The following is a 21296-nucleotide window of genomic DNA, read 5'->3' as shown; positions in this document are numbered from 1 at the left end:
GAAGAATAACAGTGCTAGATGCTCCATAAAAACGGAGAATGTAGGTTCCGAGGCTGTGGCTTTCTCATAATCTAATGATGCCTTCACAAAACATCTGTGTAAGCCAGTGTGACAATCTATATAGTTAGGAAAAAAAAATTGTACTCTTTCTGTGCTACTATCTGCATTATCATCAATATGAGTATTTAAAACACAACTGGAGTTTGAAGCCTTGCTGTAAATCAGTAAGGCACAGTCTGAACACAGTGGGAACTGCCTTTATTAATTTGTATTATTGTCAACAATGATTGCTTTAACCATTAAAAACCAAAAGAGTCTTTACTAATTAACGACTGCTGAAACAGCCAGACCTTCGCAGCCCACTTCATATTCTCCTGAAGCCATTTTACAGCAGATGCAAGCTCCAAGCTGTAAACATTTTCCATATTAACATTCATTGTCATATGTTTAAGAAAGAGCTTTGGATCGGATAAACGAGCAGCCAGGATCAGTCTCTCCGCTGCCGCTTGATAGTCACTGTTATTCTGAACTCCCTGATCTTCACATCTGAAAGGGAAATTTTCACAAATACAAAATTATGTACCATACAGGCACTTTGTTACTTGCCAAATGCTTTATACTGACAATGAGGTTACAAAACCATTAAAATAATGCTTTGTGTTCACTCACAATAGACTATGTAAATTTCTAGACAAATTTTATCTGATTGAAGAATTAAAAAGTTAGGAAAATTTATCTTTTAACATATTTTACATGAATGAAAAGTAATAGAATTTAATGCCAGTGCAAAGTAGGTCTGCAATATTCACAGGATGTTTAATGAAGAAATGCTTGATGGAAAATTCAGTAAAGGAATGTAAACCATTTTACCAACTGGATATAGCAAGAATTCATGTTCATGCTTGAATCCAAAAGGATCACTCATTGTTGGCATGTAATCACTTTTGGAATAAGGATGTGCCTAAGTGACATGCCTACATTTTCACAAGAGCAGAACTTACTCTTCAAGCAAACAAGCAGAGGTACAACAGCATACAGAGGAAAACAAGAGAGAAAAAAACTTCTCAGTTATCTAAAGAACAAAATTAAGAGAAGTATTCCTTGGGAAGGGTAGAGAGGAAGGAAGACAGAGTATTCAAGTTGGAGATGTCCCTGTCCCTTTTTAACAAATGTACCTTTCCTAAGCAGTTTCAGATTTTGATGCTGAATGAGTCAATCTCAGAGAAAATGGGTCTTGAAAAAATAAATTATAGGTATAATCTAGTGTGAGTGGTTGGTGGTTTATGGACAAAAGGAAAAAGCAGCAAAACACATTTTTATCTGAAGGTACTAAGTCTTACAGAAAGTGGAAAAAAATCTAGCAAATTTAAGATATCCCTTAGAAAGAGAATCAAGTGAAATGGCTTCATGCACTTTCCAAGAAACAGTCAAGAAATGTTACAGTTGCTTTTTCAGAGGATTAACAACTTGACTCTGCCACTCCACTGCTTAACCGGAACACAAGAATTTATACACCAAGATATGAAGCCATCTTGTTTTTGAAAATACAGTACACTCTTGGTGCAGTAGACACATTCGGTCAGGGAACACAGGCCAATATCGCTCTGGAACAGTTAAGTTTCTGGTACAAGCATGTAAAAACAATGATTAAAAAAAAATCCCCAAACATTTACTCTTCTATAACCAATTTAGAAATATGGACTAAAGACAAATTTTAAACCAAGCATTCATTTTCCCAGCCAATGAAAAATAAGGTCTCTTATTAATTACACGTTCACCTGGATAAATACAATCAAAATGGTACATATCTAACAACAAACCTTTTCAGTATTATTTGAAGAGACTGACTAGTAGCCGTTGGACTTTGAATATCACTGGCATTTGAAACAATAAATATTTCAATGGCCAACAGCATCTCAACCTCAGACAGGTACGCTGGAATCATCAAAAGTTTGTGATATAAATTTCCCTGCAGTGGTGGGTAACAACCCAATGATAAAGCACCTGAGAGTAAATGCAGAAACAAGAGGAATTAGGATTACAAATACTGAATATAGATCTGTTTTATTCAGTATGTGGCTAAAAGTGTGGGAAAAAAAACCCCAAATAACAAACTCTTAATGGATTTTACTATTTCACCTATTTGGCCTGATTTCAGAAGACAGCAAGTAGTATTCACTCATAATATTCACTTATAAAATGTTATTTTTATCAATGAATACTATCAGCGATGTTTAAAAAGCTCTTTCAGAAATCTGGGGACTCCCAAGTGCATAATAACGCAAGTACAATTTAGGACAGGTCAGACAGAAGCTTTATGAGCAATGATCACAGTGAGAACACATTTGAACAGCATCTCCCCCTTTGCTCCCCCTCCTCTGCCAAGTGGTCCACTAATAATTTTACCACCACAGATCTAGACAGAAATATAAAGAAATCTAATTTGCCTAGATGAAAAAAAAAGATGATGCACTTTTTAACCATTTCAGGGTTCACATTTTTTAAATTCTGAAACTGAGCGTGAAAAACCAATTTTATCAGAATTACATTTATTTCATGCCAGGTAGTATGAACAGATTCATATTTTCAGCTGTCACTATTTCCCAATAAACATTTTGGTTATAAATAAATTCCTGATAGTGACATGGAAAATACTTTTTTCTTCTTACAAAGGATACTCTTACCCATTTCTCTCCAATTTACTGAGCTATTATGAGCGTCCAAAGAATATAAGGGAAGGATATTGCTTAAGAATCAACTTACTTTTGTAATAGGTCCTAGCTTTAGACCACAAAGAACTTCTTCCCAAAGCTGTGATTAATCCTCTAAGTAAGAAAAAATCAATAGCTATGTTTTTTGAAAGCATGAAGTCTATTGCAGAAGATGAGACCCCAAGGTTCTTGCTCTCAAAACAGGCTTTTATCAGCTTGTTAAAAAGGCAGCTGTACTGAGAAACATCTATAGTATCTGAAATGAAATGAAGAATATTAACTACTGAGTTAAGCCAAATGCAAATCTAATTGAAGAATGACTTCTCCATCAGTACCTAAAATCAGGACTCTTGCTTCTATCAGCAATATGGAACAGGGTTGATATAACTTATGATAATGATTTATTTGTCAAAAATACTTCCATACAGTTAGTTCCTTCATGCTGTGAAAGACAAGTTTTAAGGTCCAAGTAATAATTTCCTGCCAAAAATAATAGGATCAGATAACAATCTCTCTCAGACTTAAAATGTGCACCAATAAAAATCACCTTGGTGTTTAAAGTTCTGCTTCTACTCTTACTTTGAACTGTCCACTTCATCTCAACTGTCCACTTTTTGGCAGGACCAAGCAGCATTGTATCCACCTCATGCCTCAAAGAACTAGATCCTTTTAGGATTCTCTAAGCAGATGTTCTTCCAACTAAGCTCTCCTAACATACCCAAAAGCACACACTGGCAACAGGACTGCGACCTACACACAAGCATCAGCTAAGGTTTCCTCAGTGGAGTCTAAGTAACTACGCATCTCATTCTGAAGTACACATCTAAAATTTGTCAGATAAACTGAGTCCCAAAGAGCACACAGTTCTTAACATGGTATGTGAAAGAAGCCTAGGTTAGCTAGCTCAGTTAGAGAAAAACACAATGCCCTCATCTGAAGCTACGATAAAATGAATTGCCCCGATGACATCCCTATTTTATCTTATTTTATAGGCTGTGTATGATCCTTAAAAATTTAGTGGGTCTTTCGTGTTGCTCTGTGTAACTGAACCAACTGGAAAAAAGAGGACAGGTGTACAAACTCTGTGTCTATGTGAATGGATGTGTGTGTGCACGTGTGCAGCAAGAGCTGCAGAGTACAGTATATATTTTAACTGACACTACACTCTCAGGAATAAAAAGCATGGGCTTGTCTACAACCATCTTCTTAAAAAAATTTGAGCTGTAAAACAAACAAAAAGAACAGCACGGAATCATCTGTTAAATTTTTAGCTCTTAACACAGTACCTTTTTCTTTACTTACCAGAATGGTTTTGAAAACCTGGTAAGTTCTGCAGCACTTCAAATGCCTGCCTGTATAAACTCTTCTTCAAGGATTTGTGCACTAGTGTACATAAGAGATTATGTCGATTGAGGATGTCCACTTTATCACAGGGCCACAATGGCCCATTTGTGGTCCACTCTGACTCTGTGGCAAAAAACAGGGCAGTGTTATTTCTATGAACCAAAACTGCTGAACGTTGACACTTTTCACCATTAAGGATACACTGTAAACTGTAGCAGAAAACAAATTTCAGAATTTCACAGAAAATGCAGTTCTAGTTACTAGTAATTCGTTCCATATCACCAATACTTCTCAGATGGATCCTCTAAACCTTTATACTGTAAATAACCCCTTTTATTAAAAATCACAGTAGTAAAATGGATTGTCACATAAATATATCTGTGTATATAAATATATATCTATCTATGTACATATATAAAATCAAATAGTAAATTTTAGATCCTCAGTATTACTTTATAGGACACCTTCTATTCTTGTTTATACTTCTGAGTTTCTCCTCTTTTCAGGAGATCAGAGTTCCAAAAGGCAGTCATTATGCATTATTTAATTTAACTCTAAAGCTATTTTACTAAATGTGGATATTGTGAGGGGTAAAGAAACTCTGCATTGACCCAAGCCTGAAAATTTTTTGACACTGAATGTCACCCGGCTCAAAGAAAAACTACACGGGGCAGAGTCACTTTCCAAGCTGCAGCCCTCCCTTATTATGGTAGGCTTTTGAGTTGAGTGGTGTTGATGGCAGACTACTGGGAAAACTTCTCTGAAAAAAATTTGGTATTAGTCAAATATTTCTTGCATATATCAAGAAGAGTACTAACCAGTAAGATGTATCACATTCTATTTTTGATGTCCCAGTATTTTTAACTTTATCTAATAACACAGACCAGCTTGTAACTTTGATCTGAAAGCTGTCATAGAAGGGGACTGTTCAAATTTAAGTCAAAACTCAGTTTTCTATAAAAGAAGCTTACCTCTCAATACCCAAGTTGCTCCATCCAAACTTCCAGTTTTAAGAAAAATTTCTGCAGCTTTATTAACAATTTGACATCTTGATGCTAACCTCTCTGCACCTATAAGTCCTTTCAAGACTGTAAAATGTATCTGTAGCTCATGCAATTTATCCAAAACCTTCCTTCCCTGGCGTAAGAGGGAGGAGGGAAAGGGGGAAGGTCAGAGAAAGCAACGGTATCAGTGAACACAGAGTATAGTTACATAAAATACAGCAGATTTAATTCAGTGATACAGATTTAAAGGCATCGGTTTAGTTATCCAAACTGAGTGAGGGGAAAAAACAGGCATAGTAAAATTTCTAATGAATAGTAAGGTTTTTTTGACTGTAGGCAAAACCCCTCCACCAACCCATTGTTGAACAGTTCCCAGCACACTATTCTCCACAACATTATTTCTACTATATAATGTTCCTATACACCATTTTAAAAATACTTCGTAATGTATTTGTATTTGCTGACTTTAGTATATCAATATTTTTACTCTTTTGATTGCATTCAGCACTACATGACCCATAAAATTCTAAAAATATCATACAGAGAGTTTTCATCTTGCAGCAGAGGTGTAACTGTTAAACTGCAATAATTACTCCAGCATAAGCAAAAAAAAAAACACTGATAGCTGTACCCAGCAGGACAATAAGCTGGAAAAAATTTGGCCTATAACAGTAAAACCAACAACTTTATCATAATATTCTGGGTTAATATTTTTATACTGGTTTGCTATAGAGGCTTCCTCTTCACAACTTTTTGGTTGGCCTTTTCATTCAAAGATAGAAGAAAGCTAGCAATCACAAAGATAATTAAGACATGATCAATCTAAAAAACATGATGATCAAGTCAAGGTGGGATAGCAAACTGATGTCACCAGGAAGGCAAGGACAGGCAGGATTCAGCACTTACCCTGTCTGTCTGCACCTTGCTGGTCAAGCAACACAGATGAAGCTTTAGATTTGTTTCAGCTCTTGCTTAGTGGGTGCATCAACGAGGAGGTGGCTTATTAAAAATGGTGGTCATGTGTGTGCAAGCATTGTGGTGGTAGAAAAAGGGACATGGAGGCAGAGGGGAAGGGAGCCTTAGGAGAACAGAGCAGCTGACAGAAAATGAAACTTACTTATTAAGAAGACCTGGCATATGCTCAAAACTGGAGACTTTTGAAGGCCTACAGGTATCTGCAATAGTTTATTTCAGCACAAAGCATCAAAGAATATTGACTACATTATTGAAGTTAACATTTAAGGTATAAAGAACCCATTCAGCTGTAGATGTATGTGTTTGAAGGGAAAAATACATACCTAAAAACTCAGCTGAAACTTTGACAGCAAAATAGAAATTTGAAATCTAAGCACGAAGCAGAGACAAAATATGAAATTAAGGAGGATCTACATCTATTCCATCCTTCCAGCAAAAGGAAGGGCCACTAAGAAGTGTGTCTCTTTACAAACGCGGAAAGCATTCAGCTATAAGCACAAATTATCTATAAAGGAAAGGCACCCTATTAAAATGCGCTTGTGGAATGAGAACCTTAATTGAACAAGAACCACTGGCCAATCCTCTGAAGTCATAAAAAGCTGGGTAAAAATAAACCATGGCAAAGTCCTTCAAGATGGAAAATAGCTGAAATAGGAAAAATAGGGGAGGAAATAGTTGCTAAAGGAGGGTAGAAGTAAATACCCAGAAAGGAGTCTAGTGTTGCTTGAAGAGCTGTCTCCATGGAAGACCTATTCGCATGTCTCAAATCTGCATGGTTTTTGGGGGTACATCTAGTTTATGAACTTTGCTCAGTTCTTAGAAAGAATTCTCTCTTCAGGACCAAAGAGCATACATATTTTACCTCTAGGAGGCACGAAGCATCAAAGCTATTTGATAAAGGGGTTTGATGTTCATGAAAGAAAAATTATCTGAAAAGCACATCTAGAGCTTTAGGCAGTTCAACATATTCATAAAATGACACAGGGCATGTCCTAAAGCCAAAATTACTTTGGGTACAGCAGAAAGAACAAATCCATCACTGTCTTATTTTCTGGATCACTTCTTATAAGAAACAAGACATGGGATCAAGCTGAGAGTGCCCTGTAACCAAAGGATTAGCTGATGCGTCTAATGGAATAAAACTGGTTGGAGAGAGGCAGGAACAACAGTTCTAGTTCATCCCTGAAGAAGAGATCAATTTGGGATCTACCAGTTCCGATGAAAGTCATTCACAGTTCAGCCTCATTCACACTGCAGTACGGCTGGTCAACACAGCTTGTCTACAATGCTATTTGAAGATTTTGGTGAGCAGTCTGTTGAGAGGTGGGTTTGATGCCTAGTACAACATTCTCAAAGAAGCAATGATCTTTTGCTCTAGACATGAAAAAAATCATACTATCGTAAGAACTGTCTACTTCTAGTAACTCCTGTTATACAAGAGAAAGACTACACATGCTTTTGACACCCTGCACCTCTGAAAGTAGGACATGAAGAAGAACCTCCTTGGAATATCAGAGGTCCTGCAACCCAAATATTGGGATCTCCCTTAAGATGGATCTGGAAAACAGCAAAAATGTATCAGGGCATTTCCCTACAAATACTGAATACCTGCTGTCTCTGCTGAAGAAGACAGCCAAAACCCGAGCCAAACTAAGTTCTTTGATGGGCATGTAAGTGCTGGTCACTCCACAACGCCAAAAATTTAGACTCTCTCTTCTATGGCCAGTAATATCTTGACTATTCTAACTGCTGAGTTTTGTGGAACAAAAATGCTTAAAAAAGCTTTAGTGCACTACTACACAAGTGCTAAAGACCCTCTCTCCTTCCTAAATAGTACCATGCTATGCTGCAGCTTCACAGGGACCTGTTGAAGACCATTCATCCAGCAAGCTGATGCTGCAAAATCAATGATTCATCAAAACGGGTGTATTGCCTCTAGACTAAGCACCTCTGTCAAATATCTCCTGGGACTTGGGTTGACCTGGCAAAAAAGACTGAGCAGTTCATAGGTTTTACATAACTTAATTCCTGAAGGTTATCCCCTAGAGACAATAGTATAAAAGACATTTCAATCCTTTGGTGCAAACCAGAAAGGGTTCCTCAACAACAATTCACAAAAAAACCTTGAGAGACAAAAGGGACATTGTTCATAAAAATATATGCTAGAAGCCATCTTGTATGGGAAGAGAAACATCCCAGTACAGCATAACTATTAGTTGTAAGGATCAGGCTCAGTGACACAAAGGTAAGTTCACAATGTGATCACTGACCAAAATACACACCAAAATCATTGGTGGTTTATATTTTTTCTTATGTTGTCACTGGTCATGTTGCATTGTGTGGGAGATCTGGTCTGGTACACACTGCTTCTTCCAGAAACAAAAAAAGGACAAATTTAACGTTGAAATGGATCTTGCAGTGAACTTATGATCAATAGTGCATGAGCCCTAAAGAGTGTAAAACATCCAGTCAAAGGCCTAGTCTCTTAACCCTGGCCTTTTGTAATATTTGACAACAAAAAAAATATTATAAAGAGTATTTATTTGAGAGGCCAAGTCTTTGCAAGATTCACAGAACTTAGAACCCTTCTTCAATGGAAGAAAAACACTTCTGGTGACATTTTGGGGAATGAGCAGTTCACGAATTGCAGGAGCAGCTTTGCTGTGCTTCTCTTCTGTCTTCCTGGCCTTACCCATTCCCTTTGAGGCCAGGTTCAGAAGGATCAGTGCAGGAAAGCACCCACTCAAACTTTTCTAAGTATTGCTTGAGTTGAGAGGTCTCAGAATACAGTAGTATTGCCAGATAAAAGAAAGTGACATTTCTGCAAAACAATACCATCAGCTCCTCGCCCCAGAATCCCAGGACAACCTGTCTGCTAATTCACATTCATCCTTAGCTCAGAAAAGTCAAAAGCTGAACCTGAACAATCAAGTTTCTGGGTTGCAAGACAAAGTTGTGACAGGCTCCACAGAAGACTGCAGCTCAGAAAGGCACAATAAAATACTTTGACCAGGCTGGACAATTAATAAGGACCAAGATGGTGGGGAGGCAGGTGGCACATCCAGCCATTCAACTAGAGGAACACAGTTTAACATCTAGAGAAGAAATAACTCGTTCTTTCTCCTCCCATCAGTTTCCTATAGTCCAGTATACCTTTATCCACTGCAGTACTTTGTGATAAGAATACATTACACTTATCCCAATCCTTCCAATGAAAATTCTGTCTGCTTCATTATGTTGTGAATTTTTTATTACTGGAAAGAAAAACAATGATTTTTTAAAAAATTACATGTAAATGCAGTTTTAAAGAAATTATACACTTGAAAAACATAGTCACTGTGAAAATAAATATACTTTACAAAATATTTGCCATTAAAAGCAGTAACTTCCTAAGTCATAACACTAGAAGTAGGGTAAATAACTATAGTTTATTGAGACACTATTTCATAGTAGGCTAATTTATCCCTTAGATGCTTGGACATGTAATGGCATAATTTAGTAACATCATTCTTTGTAAAGTAAGCTTTGCATTTTCTGGCACCATGAAGAAATGTTGGCAATTACAGAACCAAGTAATTAAGTTTTTCCAACCACATTATACAGATGCTTTGGAAGCACTGTTGACACTCTAGGGCAGTGGTCTCCAAAGTGGGGTGTGAGCACAACAGTCCATTCAGGTGTAGGAAGAAAATGGGTTTTGTCCCATTAAAAAATAAAAATAAATAAACCAAAATATTTCTAAAAGTAGTGTCTATTTCATTTTTACATAATCTTCTTAATTTGTACTTTGTGTATGTTTTAAAATATACTTAATATATTAATGCAGTAGTACATGTATATAATAGATAGATAGATAGATAGATAGATAGATAGATAGATAGATAGATAGACAGGTAGATAAGATAGGTAGATAGATAAATAAATCAGGTGTGACTGCTCAAAAACTTTTAATTGATAGAGGTTTGGAGACCAGGTTTTGAGACCGTCAGTTTGGAGACCACTGCTTTAGGGAAGACAGACAAAGTTCCAAGCCCCCAACTGGAAGCTGTGATAGCTGTTTTATAATACGAAGGTCTGTGGTCGGAAACATCATGTCACATGTCTGGAATAAATATTCATCATATTTTAGTAGTTATCACAGGCTGAAAAAGATCTGAGTTACCCATTATAAAATGCTTTAATATTCCACTGACACTTCACTGAGCCTCAGTTTTCTGCAAACTTACTAGGAATAAAGATACAGATATGTAAAGGAAGGGGCATAAGGGAGGAAAGGGAAAACCTGCCAGAAAGATAAAAAGCTAGGAAGTGTTTTGTGGACCCAGCCCTTGGAGGAATTTTTGTTTCTTTAGAGAATAATTCTGAAAATCCAAATTACTAACCAAAACCAACCAACCAAAAAGTACAAATGGTATACATGAGGGCAGACTTTTTCCAGGGCCTCTTATGACAGGACAAGGGGTAATGGCTTTAAACTAAAAGAGGGGAGATTCAGGCTAGACATGAGGAAGAAATTTTTTGCAATGCAGGCGGTGAAACACTGGCCCAGGTTGCCCAGAGAGGTGGTAGATGCCCCATCCCTGGAGACATTCAAGGCCAGGCTGGACGGGGCTCTGAGAAACATGATCTAGTTGAAGATGTCCCTGCTCATGGCAGGGGAGTTGGACTAAACGAGCTTTGAAGGTCCCTTCCAACCCAAACCATTTTTTTGATTTTACGACTGTATGATGTAACCCTGTTCAATGTGTTTCAAAATATACAAATATATACATAGCTATAATTACAGCTCAAAAGTTTATTTATACTAATAAGATTGTGACACTTCACGTGACTGTATTTCAATAGGTTTGCCTTTGTCCTGACAATAGGGGATTCTTATTAAAAGATCACCAATTTCAGTTTCTTCTCATGACTTCACAAAGCTCAAATGTTCTTCAGAACTTTGACTTAAAGTGTAAGCACCATGGATTTTACTTCTACTAGAAAATGGCTTCTATTGAGCATTTTAGCTGATTGTAATTTGCACCTCAAGAAATTATGGGTATTGTAACGCATAAAATTAACTAATATTCAGAAAACAGTATATGAATTTGGTTTTTTTACCTCTTTTAAAAACTCTACAAAGAACAGGGATTAACAAAAAGCATTTCTTGTGCCTTAATTTTACCTGCATCAGCAAAATCACAAAAAGGAACTCCTGGTCTGTCTGTCTCAGAATCTCTGGTCAGTATTTCAGCGATACATAAAGACAATTTCTGAAGATCATCGAAGTGTTCACATCCAGTCCTCGCGTTAACATACAAAGCTCCCAGCTTGGTCCAATCACTTTTTTCCTTGCAATGCTGTGAAGAAGGCAAAGGATAAATATAAGCGAACCTGCTTACAGAACACCAAACAGAAAATACATTGAAAGTCAAGAGATACACCTGGGCTAGACTTACAGCAGAAAAAAGATGCAGATGAAATGCCAAGAACCTCCATGTTCAATATGGCACAATTATGTGTTGTCTGACTTGCACGGACTGCTTTCCACTTCTGTCCCTCAAGACATTAAAACCTTTTTCCATTTATGTCATGACCCCAGTTGGGGAAGTGCATAACTTATTAATCCTATTTAAGAACTGGCAGTGTTTCAAGATTTTTTTTGCAGGATGCATGTCAAACTGATGGTTATTTTCTATATGGGTTAGTCTTTTGCTTGACATATCACTTGATGACTTTGGTGTTAAAGGAGTGAAAAATCAGTCCTGGTTCTTCCTATCTTAAATTTTGGTCTCAGGATCTGTGCAGTCAGTGTGGTAATATAAACTACATTATAATTGTGCGTAATAAATAATTTGCCCTGGAGTATGAAAGATACAAGTGTCCAATTAAATAATTTTTTATAATATTTTCTTATTCTTTAAAATATCTGCTTAGTGTTGCCAATTACCACCATTTACAATTGTGCCTTTTTATACTAGATATGAACTCTATCTGCTAAATAATGCATTAAGTATTTTTTTGAATGCATTAATTTTTTTTTTTGGTGAGGAGTAATGTACTACTACCAATTACAAGCAAAACAAATGGAAGGCACAGGAAATAATTGCTTAACATTATAAAGTCTTTGAATTAGATGCAAAACCAAGATAAAACCTACAAGTATGTAAATAAAAGGCTGACAACACAGAAAAGCCAAAGACAGTTTCACCCTGCACATTAATCTTTCCCAAATATGGCTTTGCATAAATATATTTATCATCATCTTGATATATCTAATAATAAAGCCCCTAATTTTAAATGATTTAGAAATTGCTATTTCTAGTAGGTTCAAAAGAATTCATAGTTTAAGTATTCCAACAGGCTTGAAGCATGTACATACTGTACCTGAATTTCAGCTACTGCCAAGTTGAAGTCAAAAACCCAGTTCTTTTCAAAATGTCTTTCCTGAAATCTTCCATAAGAAAAAAAAATTAATACTTATTTTTAACACATCCTATTAAACTAAATTATGCATTAGTGGAAGGTGACCAACAAATTACCATATATGAACTAAAAGCTGATGTGATTTTTGATCTTATTTACTACACACTACGCAAACTGGACACTGAAAACAGACATTAGGAAGTCAGTACATGTATTAAACAAATAAGTGAGCAGAGCTATTTTCACAGCAAATATTCCCTTGTCTCAGTAGAAATGTAACTGACAAAGTAAGAATAAGATTTGCAATCCATTAATTAAATGCAGAACTTTATGGCATGTATTTCTGACATAACGGTAAAAAAGTAGTTAATTCCATGAAAGAAAGTGCCCAGGAGCATAATACTATATTCTGATGCTGCCACTGACAAAAATGGATACATCTACCCAGCACAATGCCATCATGTAGAGATACATAACCTACACCTCTATGAGCTAACACATGCAGCTGAAGCAGCACAGCTGCTCAGTCTTCACAGGTACAGACTGCTTCTCAGTTTGTGCTGAAAACACATACGTACTGAAGCAACCTGGAAGGGGTCACTCATTTGCGAATGAGATTCCAAAAAAAAGTTATAAAAATTACCTTTAGCATATGTGGTAGTTTGCACTGGTAAAACATTGAGATCTGTGGCTGAAAGAGACTCCATGGGAAAAGTATGAAAAGCGGCAAATAATTTCTACAGTGCTTTCACTTGAAACAGTGATGGCTTGTTTTCTCACAGTAGATGCTGCATGTCTGGTTTCCTCTAAGAATCAAAAGGTTGCTTTATGGACCACAAATTTAGTTTCTCAACTTGTGTGTGCACGTATGATGCAGATGATACAAGAAAAAGGATCATGACCTTGTGCAAGTGATGGGGAGACATCAACAGTTTTGGAACAAGATTTGGGCTGTGATTTCACATTTTGCCCAGGATAATTCAGCAGTACTTAAAAAATTACTCTCCTCCCTAGCTGTGTTGGCACAACTGTTTATACAGTTACACAGTAAATGAAACTAGAAAACTTACTTAAGATTATAACTAATCCTCTTGTTGCCTAGAAGGGTTGTTTATTGCAGAAGTACTGTTTGCTTATGCAGGTCTAAATGATATATTAAACCATGATGTTTCTAATTTGACTACAGTTATATACATTTGTAGCACAGCTGGGAACAGATCATACAGTGATGATCCATAAGGAAAAAAAGAATCATAACTGTGGTCAGAATCTAAGTTTTGAGTTAACAATCCTTGATCTTTGAAACACAGTAGACTGGCAGCACTTTAAAATACAATTAGACATGATATGACAGTATTTTCATCCAAAATACTAGACTTGCATTTTCTAATTGCCGTTTAAAGTTTTTACATAAATTTATGAAAATAGAACCTGAAGAAGGAACTAGACAGAAGCAACTATGAAATAGCTCCTTAAAGACATACCTGGATTTTATGTTCAAAACAATATTTATTTCCTGACTGGAAACTTGCAATTGGTGTAGGAACTTAATAATACAGTCAAAATGTTCAAGCTCAAGAAGCATACCAGCATCAACGAACTGTAATGTCAAACAGGGGGAAGAAAAGTAAGCATATAAAAAACTGTGATTACTTATGTATTTCCAGAGGTAAGTGGCAAACAACATTGGGAAAAACATGTCACAGCGAATCTCAGGTAAAAATTACAGGATAAATGGAAAGCTGCATCACTAATTCAGCTAGTCACAATTTAAAAAACAGTACTAAAATAGTATTAAAGTAGTATGTTTGAGTTTTAAAACAGGCAAGGCATTTCAGAAATTCCAACAAGTAGCAATAGTACAATCAAACTCATACCTTACAAAAGGTACTGATTAATGCAGGCACAGCGTCTCTTACACTCAAAGAAGCCACATGCTCAAAAACTTTCAGAAGAACATCTACAGCTGGCTATTTCAGACAAAAAAGCACAATCAGTTTTGCAACTCCGTTCAATTAGAAAGGTTAGAGTTTTTACAACAGGAACTTTTGAATTGTTCTTTTATTTCCTGCAACATTTGACTACCAGAGTAAAAACAAACTTACTACTACAAATGGCTTAGTACTCAAAAAACTAAGAAACTATGGATCAAAGATTTAAAAAATATTACAAGGTCACCTACCAGTGTATTGATTTGTACAGTTACACTCAATATCTGAAATACTTCCTGCAACAAACAGCTCTTGAGCAAAGAAATGAGAAGATCGTTCAGCACTTGAGAAGCAAAATCCACACCAGGAGTAACTTCTCTGTAATATTTCACAAATATCTGGACTGAAAAAAACCAATTAGATTAATTTCACTTTGAGGTAACTGATGCTAACTATTTAAACAAGTTATTTCATTAAATTTTAAATGCAGTGTAACAACCCTTAATTATCTGGGATATTATGGGACAGGGATATGGAGAAAAATGCGTGAAAGAATCCAGTTTGAATACAGCACTAATATTACTAGACCCAGAATCACAGAATGTTAGGGTTTGGAAGGGACATCGAAAGATCATCTAGTCCAATCCCCCTGCCGGAGCAGGAACACCTGGATGAGGTTACACAGGAATGCGTCCAGGTGGATTTTGAATGTCTCCAGAGAAGGAGACTCCACAACCTCCCTGGGCAGCCTTTTCCAGTGCTCTGTCACCCTCACTGAGAAGAAGTTCCTTCTCAAATTTAAGTGGAACCTCTTGTGTTCCAGTTTGAGCCCATTACCCCTTGTCCTACTGTTGGTTGTCACCGAGAAGAGCCTGGCTCCATCCTCGTGACACTCACCCTTTATATATCTGTAAATATTAACGAGGTCACCCCTCAGTCTCCTCCAAGCTAAAGAGACCCAGCTCCCTCAGCCCTTCCTCATAAGGGAGATGCTCCACTCCCTTAATCACCTTTGTTGCCCTGCGCTGGACTCTCTCCAGCAGTTCCCTGTCCTTCTTGAAATGAGAGGGGCTCAGAACTAGACACAATATTCCAGATGTGGTCTCACCAGGGCAGCGTAGAGGGGAAGGAGGACCTCTCTGGACCTACTAACCACCCCCCTTTTAATACACCCCAGGATGCCATCATGTCATTAAGCTGAACACCATAAACCCTGTAGGTTTCAAGAAAGCTCAACTGATTTTGTGCACAAAACCAGGTTAGATTTGGTTAAGCACATCAAGGTAGTAAGGACTTTCCAGACAGGAAGCTCTGGGAAGTGAAGGGCAGTGTTATCACGGTGGATGGTCTCACAACCTGTTCCAGTGCTCGCCTTGGCAGACACGTACTGCAGCCTGCTGGTACCCAGCGCTATCTGTGCTGCAATACTCAGTATTTCAGCTTGAGGATATTATTATGTAGGGTGCAAGTGGATCCTACATTCACACTGTGCTACACTCTAATAAGCTTTCAAAAACTCAGGACTGCTTAGGACAGGTACAAAAGGCATGACTGCACAGAGTGAAACTCAGCCCTTTCTGACCAAACTCAAAAGCTCAGACGGATCTGAATCAACTACCATCCCTAAAAGCTGTTAACCATAATTGTTTGCATATACGGTTACGTGAAAAGACTAAACTAAAGCTGTTTGGGCACTGTAACAGCACTTTATTTCAAGAGCTTAATTCTCAAGTTTTGTCGATGTTTGGACAGGGTGTTCATAAGTACCTTAACAAAATTTTGGTTCTGTTAAACTGCCCCCCTGCTCCAGTTACTCAGTTAGACTCTCAAGCCTAGTTCCATTCAGGCTAAGTTCATTTTCCATGGAAGTAGGATTTATAACAAGCTCCTGAGATAACTATGTCTCTAAATACCTAGTCTCAATAGGAAATTGGAACATGCAAACACATGGACTGAATGTACTCCTTCAAAATCAGAACTTCTCATTCAATGCTGAAGATGCACCCATTTCTTCCCTCACAGACTATTTAAATAAAATAAGTACCAAAGATACGTCAAAAGCTACTACTACATCATACCTGCACGTTTTAGAAGGCTTGATTCTTTGATACTGATGTATGTCCTAAGTATTGCCATGCAAATCTAGAAAAAGAGGAAAAAATCCATAGTGAAATGTTACCTCAGTTTATGCCAAACAGAACTACCCAGAAACATGAATTCTATATGGAAATGAGCTTTACATTACTTCTGTTTAACCCGCACATACTGAAAAATGGTAGAAGAAGGTAATTGTGTCTGTAGACAAAGGCACTGTAAAAAAGACAGCAAATCAAATAGAAAAAAAGATGTAGATGAAAAGTTTGGGAAAGGAGCTGCTGGGACCACAACTACATGCATGTGTGTGTATATACTCATAGCAAACAAAAATGAACTTGAAAATACAGTTACTTCAGAATTAGTATAAATGTGGCAGACTGTAAACAGAGAAAGGGAAGCAAAATGGTGAAAGAGTAAACATCATAAACAAAAATCCATAAATACACTAAGAAGTCAAAAAATCACCTAGAAATGAAGTTGGTAACTCTGATCATCACATCAAGTCACTCAGAAGGACATAGAAGAAAAAACTCAGAACTAACCTGACTTAATGAACCATTTCATCCCAGACCCACTTGATTAAAAAAAAAATCCACAACTAAATGTTTGAATATCTTCTTTGGTATGGGAACATTCTTGTTTGAACATCTTTAGCTGTCAGCTTTGTGATACTTACACATTTTGCTACATCTCTGCAGATAAAAAAATTAAAAGCTACTGAGATTAAGTCTTAGAATTCCAAGTCAGGAAAAAGACCACACACCCTTTCAGCTACCCTTTGCCACTTTGGCAACATTTACAGCCTTTCTGCGTAACAATGTAAATGGGTCATATTTAATGCTGTTTTGTCAAATAATGAAAAAACATGAGACAGAAAACACCCTAAATTAGTAGTCATGTTATTACAGAACTAAGTTGGGTTAATTTTTACATGTAACTTCAAAACTAGACAGGATCCACACATGGAATTTGTTACACAGCAAAGTAATTATCACCAAAGCAGAAGATACTGGTTTGTGGCCAAGACACATTCCTTTTTTTAAAACCCTTAGCTTGTTCAGATCATCAAGTCAAAGCACACAAAAATTATCCATGGAACTACGTTGAATATAAATAAAGCTTATTGGTTTTATTTTGAAACAGTGTCATCATGTTATTGAACTATAGTCTAAGATAAACCTTTCAGAAAATCATGCAGAAACTTTACTTATTAATATATATGCTGTGTCACCTGCCAATGGGTTAACTCATTTAATCCAAATCTACAATCCCAGGTGGCTGAGGGCATTTCCAAAACAAACTTTAGCACATGCTTACAGAATGTAAATCAGTTTGCTTTCTTTTGGAATCTGTTTTCCTCCTCCTTTGAACTGATTCCCAAAAGAAGCCAAGACTGTACTGGAGCTCTGACTATTCCAAACATTAGTGAAATTGCTTGGAAAATCCAGTTGTAATAGTATTTAATCATGGGACACGTTACATTACATTCATAAAAGAAACAAGTATTATTCATTTACAGCTTCTAGAAGGCTTCAGTTGAGTTAGTTGTTCCAATTTTAAAAGGTGTAACTGAACCTACAGACCATGTAAAAATGTGAGAATCTCTAAATTTTAAGCTAACCATAATAGATTTCAAATGAAGGTACATGAAAGAGAAAATTACCATTTTTCTAAAAGTAGTATACATCACACTGTTCTGTCATCTATCAGTTGACTCCACAACTCATTTAACATGACAAGTTAATAAAAACTGTAACAAAGGGCTGTGTATCTTATACAAGCAACTGACTGTCTGGTAAAACGCAGTTCTACTACAGTAACCCAGAGGTGCTTAAATCAGAAGTAACAGAATTTCTGAAATCCTTCAGCACCTCCGAGTCAGTGTGCACTCTGGTCTTTAATAAGGGCGAAAACCCCATGCTACAGCCCTTTGCTCAGTGAGATCAAAACCAGGATCCTTTTTTCTAAGAGGTTCTGCTTATGAACCCTGTGGCATCTCTGAGACATGTGCTCCATGTTAAACGTGGCTGAAATGGTTCAAAAATTATTTTAAGGTTGTTAGAGACAGTGAACAAATGGCAGTGCAACTTAAAGTCTCATTTCTTCAGGAAACCAGATTAAAACAAACAAACAGCAGAAGCATACTCCCGTGGCCCTGAAGTTGCAAGATGACATTAATGAAGACAGAAATCTTGCTATTCTAAATCCTCTTTGTTTCCTGTTAGAGGTTCACAGGATCAAGGACAAAGAGAGTAAGAAGTCACAAAAAGTAAACATTTCTTCAGTGGATACAAGCCCCAAAAAAATTCATGAGTAAGATGTAGAAAGCTAAAATAAAATCAGAGAAATACAGTTTGAATAAAGACATGTTTTCAAAGCACTTATTTAACTGTGCAGTGATTACCTATGCTACAGGATGAAGTGTCATTCAAGCCAAATTGAATTTCCTATAATTTCCATTTATGCCCACTGGCTCTTGTCCTTTCACTGGACACCACTGAGAAGAGTCCAGCTTAATCTGCTTTATGCTCTCCTCCAATCAAATACTGATACCCATCCTTATGATCCCTGCTTCCTGCCCTCTAAATACTTTTGGCAGTATTTAAAACACAGTCTTAATAGTTTTGTTTACCTTGTCTGAAACAAGGGATATTTCACTGTTTGAAATTAAAGGCATCTTTTAAAAAAATAAAACTTGTAGAACTTGCGAGCTCAAGAGTATGCTGATCTTCAAAACATACTATGTTTTTCTGAATTAGATTACTGCTGTGTTGGGTGATCAACCACAACCGTGAACAGTGTGAAATCCAAGTTATGCCTTAAAACATCAACCAGTTACCTAATGAACAGGAAGGAATATCCATCATGGGGAAAGGTATTTATCTTCAAAAATTCTGGTAATTATTATTACTGAAAACAGTACTAAGCAAGGGGACCACCACTCTGCATAAAGTTCCTGAAGAGATTTATTTCCCCTGTATTTGACTAGATGACTGTTGCTGCTCTACCTGTCTTCTATTTATGTACTTTGGTGCCACCATGAGGTGCTTGGCCTATTATCATTTTTAAATGAACAGTTCTGAAAAAAAAATAAATACACAAAAAAACTCCTAAAGGATACTTCCAGACTACCAAGAAAGTTAGGCTAGGTTTGGTGGGCAGAACAGTAAGTGTGCTGAGTGTTAAACCACAAGTAATATCAAATGGAATAGATTTTTATTAGTTTTAGGCAAATAGTTTCCTTTTCTAATGTGTCTGTATATAATGAAGCACAGCAAACCCTGATAATTTATACAAATTAGCTGAAAATTACTAATATCCACTACAGTCTGCCAAAGCTAATTCATAATTGAGGAAGAGGGAAAATATCCCATACAGAATTACTCTCAAGTGATATTAGTATTTTTAAGTTGTCACAGAAATTTTCAAAGGGGTTACAAAACATGAGAAAAGAAACAGCTCTTTTTTGAGACATAAAAAGGAAAAGAGACAATATTAAGAAAGATAAAACTAAATTACACTGATGTACTTTAAAAATTCTGACAAAGTATATTTAAGATATCAAGGAGACAGATAAGCTCCTTCAGATGCTATTTTTTTGTTATTATTTATGCACCAATGATAAAATTGTACTCATACTACTAAGATAGCAGATAAGAAATAAATCTTGTAAGGCCTGATGAGGATTAGGCATTTGTCTTTGTTTAGCTGTTTTAATGTTTTTGTTTGCTTCCAAGTGACTTACAGAACCACCTACATTTCGCTTTCAAACAGCCAATTCCAAAATCTTATTACATGGCAGCACAATTAGTTTGCCCTGCACAGGCCTTGAAGTATTACAAACTCATACTTTCTTTGTCAAATGGTTTGAAAACACATCTACTTTGCTCAACACTGGAGAAATATTTTTCCTTGCAAATATTATGAGAATTGTTGCTCCATTTAAGGAGATTACAGCATCTTTAAACAAACACGTCCCTGTTGCACAAAACATGTAGAAAGCAATACCCTATAAATTGCTTTTGACTTTAAGAACACACACGAAGTCTGGGTTTGCTTACAGGTCTCCAATCCTTGGGATAGAAATGTCTCAGTAGCTCTTCATTCTTCTACTCCGTATTGTACTGCCTAATTCTTTATCTTTTGCTGATGTTCATTCCATTAAGAAGTCTACTAGTTCAAAATTATACCATTTTTTTGAAAAATAATTTTATAGGACATTGAGAGGATGAATTTCTAACCATTTTTCGAACCAGTCTCCAACACTTACTTGCTTTCCATATGCAAATGAACAAATGACATGTAGTTTTGCATTTAAAAAAGTACTCACACTTACAATTAATTCCTTTCCTCAGTAAATCTCTTTACCTTTTCATCCCCTTGTTCAGGAACATGCCGAAACCAACATTTTCCTCTTTCACATCCACGCAAAGTCATGAAATAAAATTTGCAATATTTACGGGGCAATCCAATCATATCAAGCATCTGCTGCACTGAATGAGAAGCCTAAAATAAAATAAAAAACAAGCAGAAAAAAAAAAAAAAACAACAGATAATACTCTTTGAAAGCAAACATGCTAATTTGTTTGAGAATTTCAAAATACCTACAATTCATAAACAAAAGCAAAAATTCTGTGATCTCCAATTAAACCTTTGAAACAACCCTCATCACCATATCGTATTTGCAGCGTTTCAAGGCAGACCAAGATCAATCCCTTGTCATGTTGTGTTAGTGTCTAACACAACAAAAATCTGTCTTGAGGACCCCAGACAGAGAGAATGCAAGAACCGCTAAATGAGATGGGCAATGAGTAGAGAGCAGGAAG

At 36.5% G+C, this 21296-nt stretch overlaps 1 protein-coding gene across 1 annotated transcript in view; it reads right to left on the bottom strand.

The window, feature by feature from the left end:
- Nucleotides 1-299: 299 nt before the first annotated feature.
- Nucleotides 300-21296, bottom strand: part of TOPAZ1 (testis and ovary specific TOPAZ 1) — a gene marked incomplete at both ends in the record, with an annotated part of 40574 nt that continues 19577 nt past the window's right edge. The window contains 13 exons of the mRNA XM_080364192.1: nucleotides 300-546; nucleotides 1821-2004; nucleotides 2764-2967; nucleotides 4014-4178; nucleotides 5027-5192; nucleotides 9188-9288; nucleotides 11202-11376; nucleotides 12404-12470; nucleotides 13927-14042; nucleotides 14320-14412; nucleotides 14625-14776; nucleotides 16452-16515; nucleotides 20839-20976. Coding sequence (XP_080220318.1) covers nucleotides 300-546; nucleotides 1821-2004; nucleotides 2764-2967; nucleotides 4014-4178; nucleotides 5027-5192; nucleotides 9188-9288; nucleotides 11202-11376; nucleotides 12404-12470; nucleotides 13927-14042; nucleotides 14320-14412; nucleotides 14625-14776; nucleotides 16452-16515; nucleotides 20839-20976 — 1872 coding nt within the window. The remainder of the gene's footprint in view (nucleotides 547-1820; nucleotides 2005-2763; nucleotides 2968-4013; nucleotides 4179-5026; nucleotides 5193-9187; nucleotides 9289-11201; nucleotides 11377-12403; nucleotides 12471-13926; nucleotides 14043-14319; nucleotides 14413-14624; nucleotides 14777-16451; nucleotides 16516-20838; nucleotides 20977-21296) is intronic.

Source organism: Nesoenas mayeri (assembly GCF_963082525.1).
Source record: "Nesoenas mayeri genome assembly, chromosome: 2".
In the NCBI taxonomy this organism is placed as follows: domain Eukaryota; kingdom Metazoa; phylum Chordata; class Aves; order Columbiformes; family Columbidae; genus Nesoenas; species Nesoenas mayeri.
Note: the sequence above shows the minus strand (reverse complement) of the source record. Positions and strands in the feature narration are given on the sequence as shown.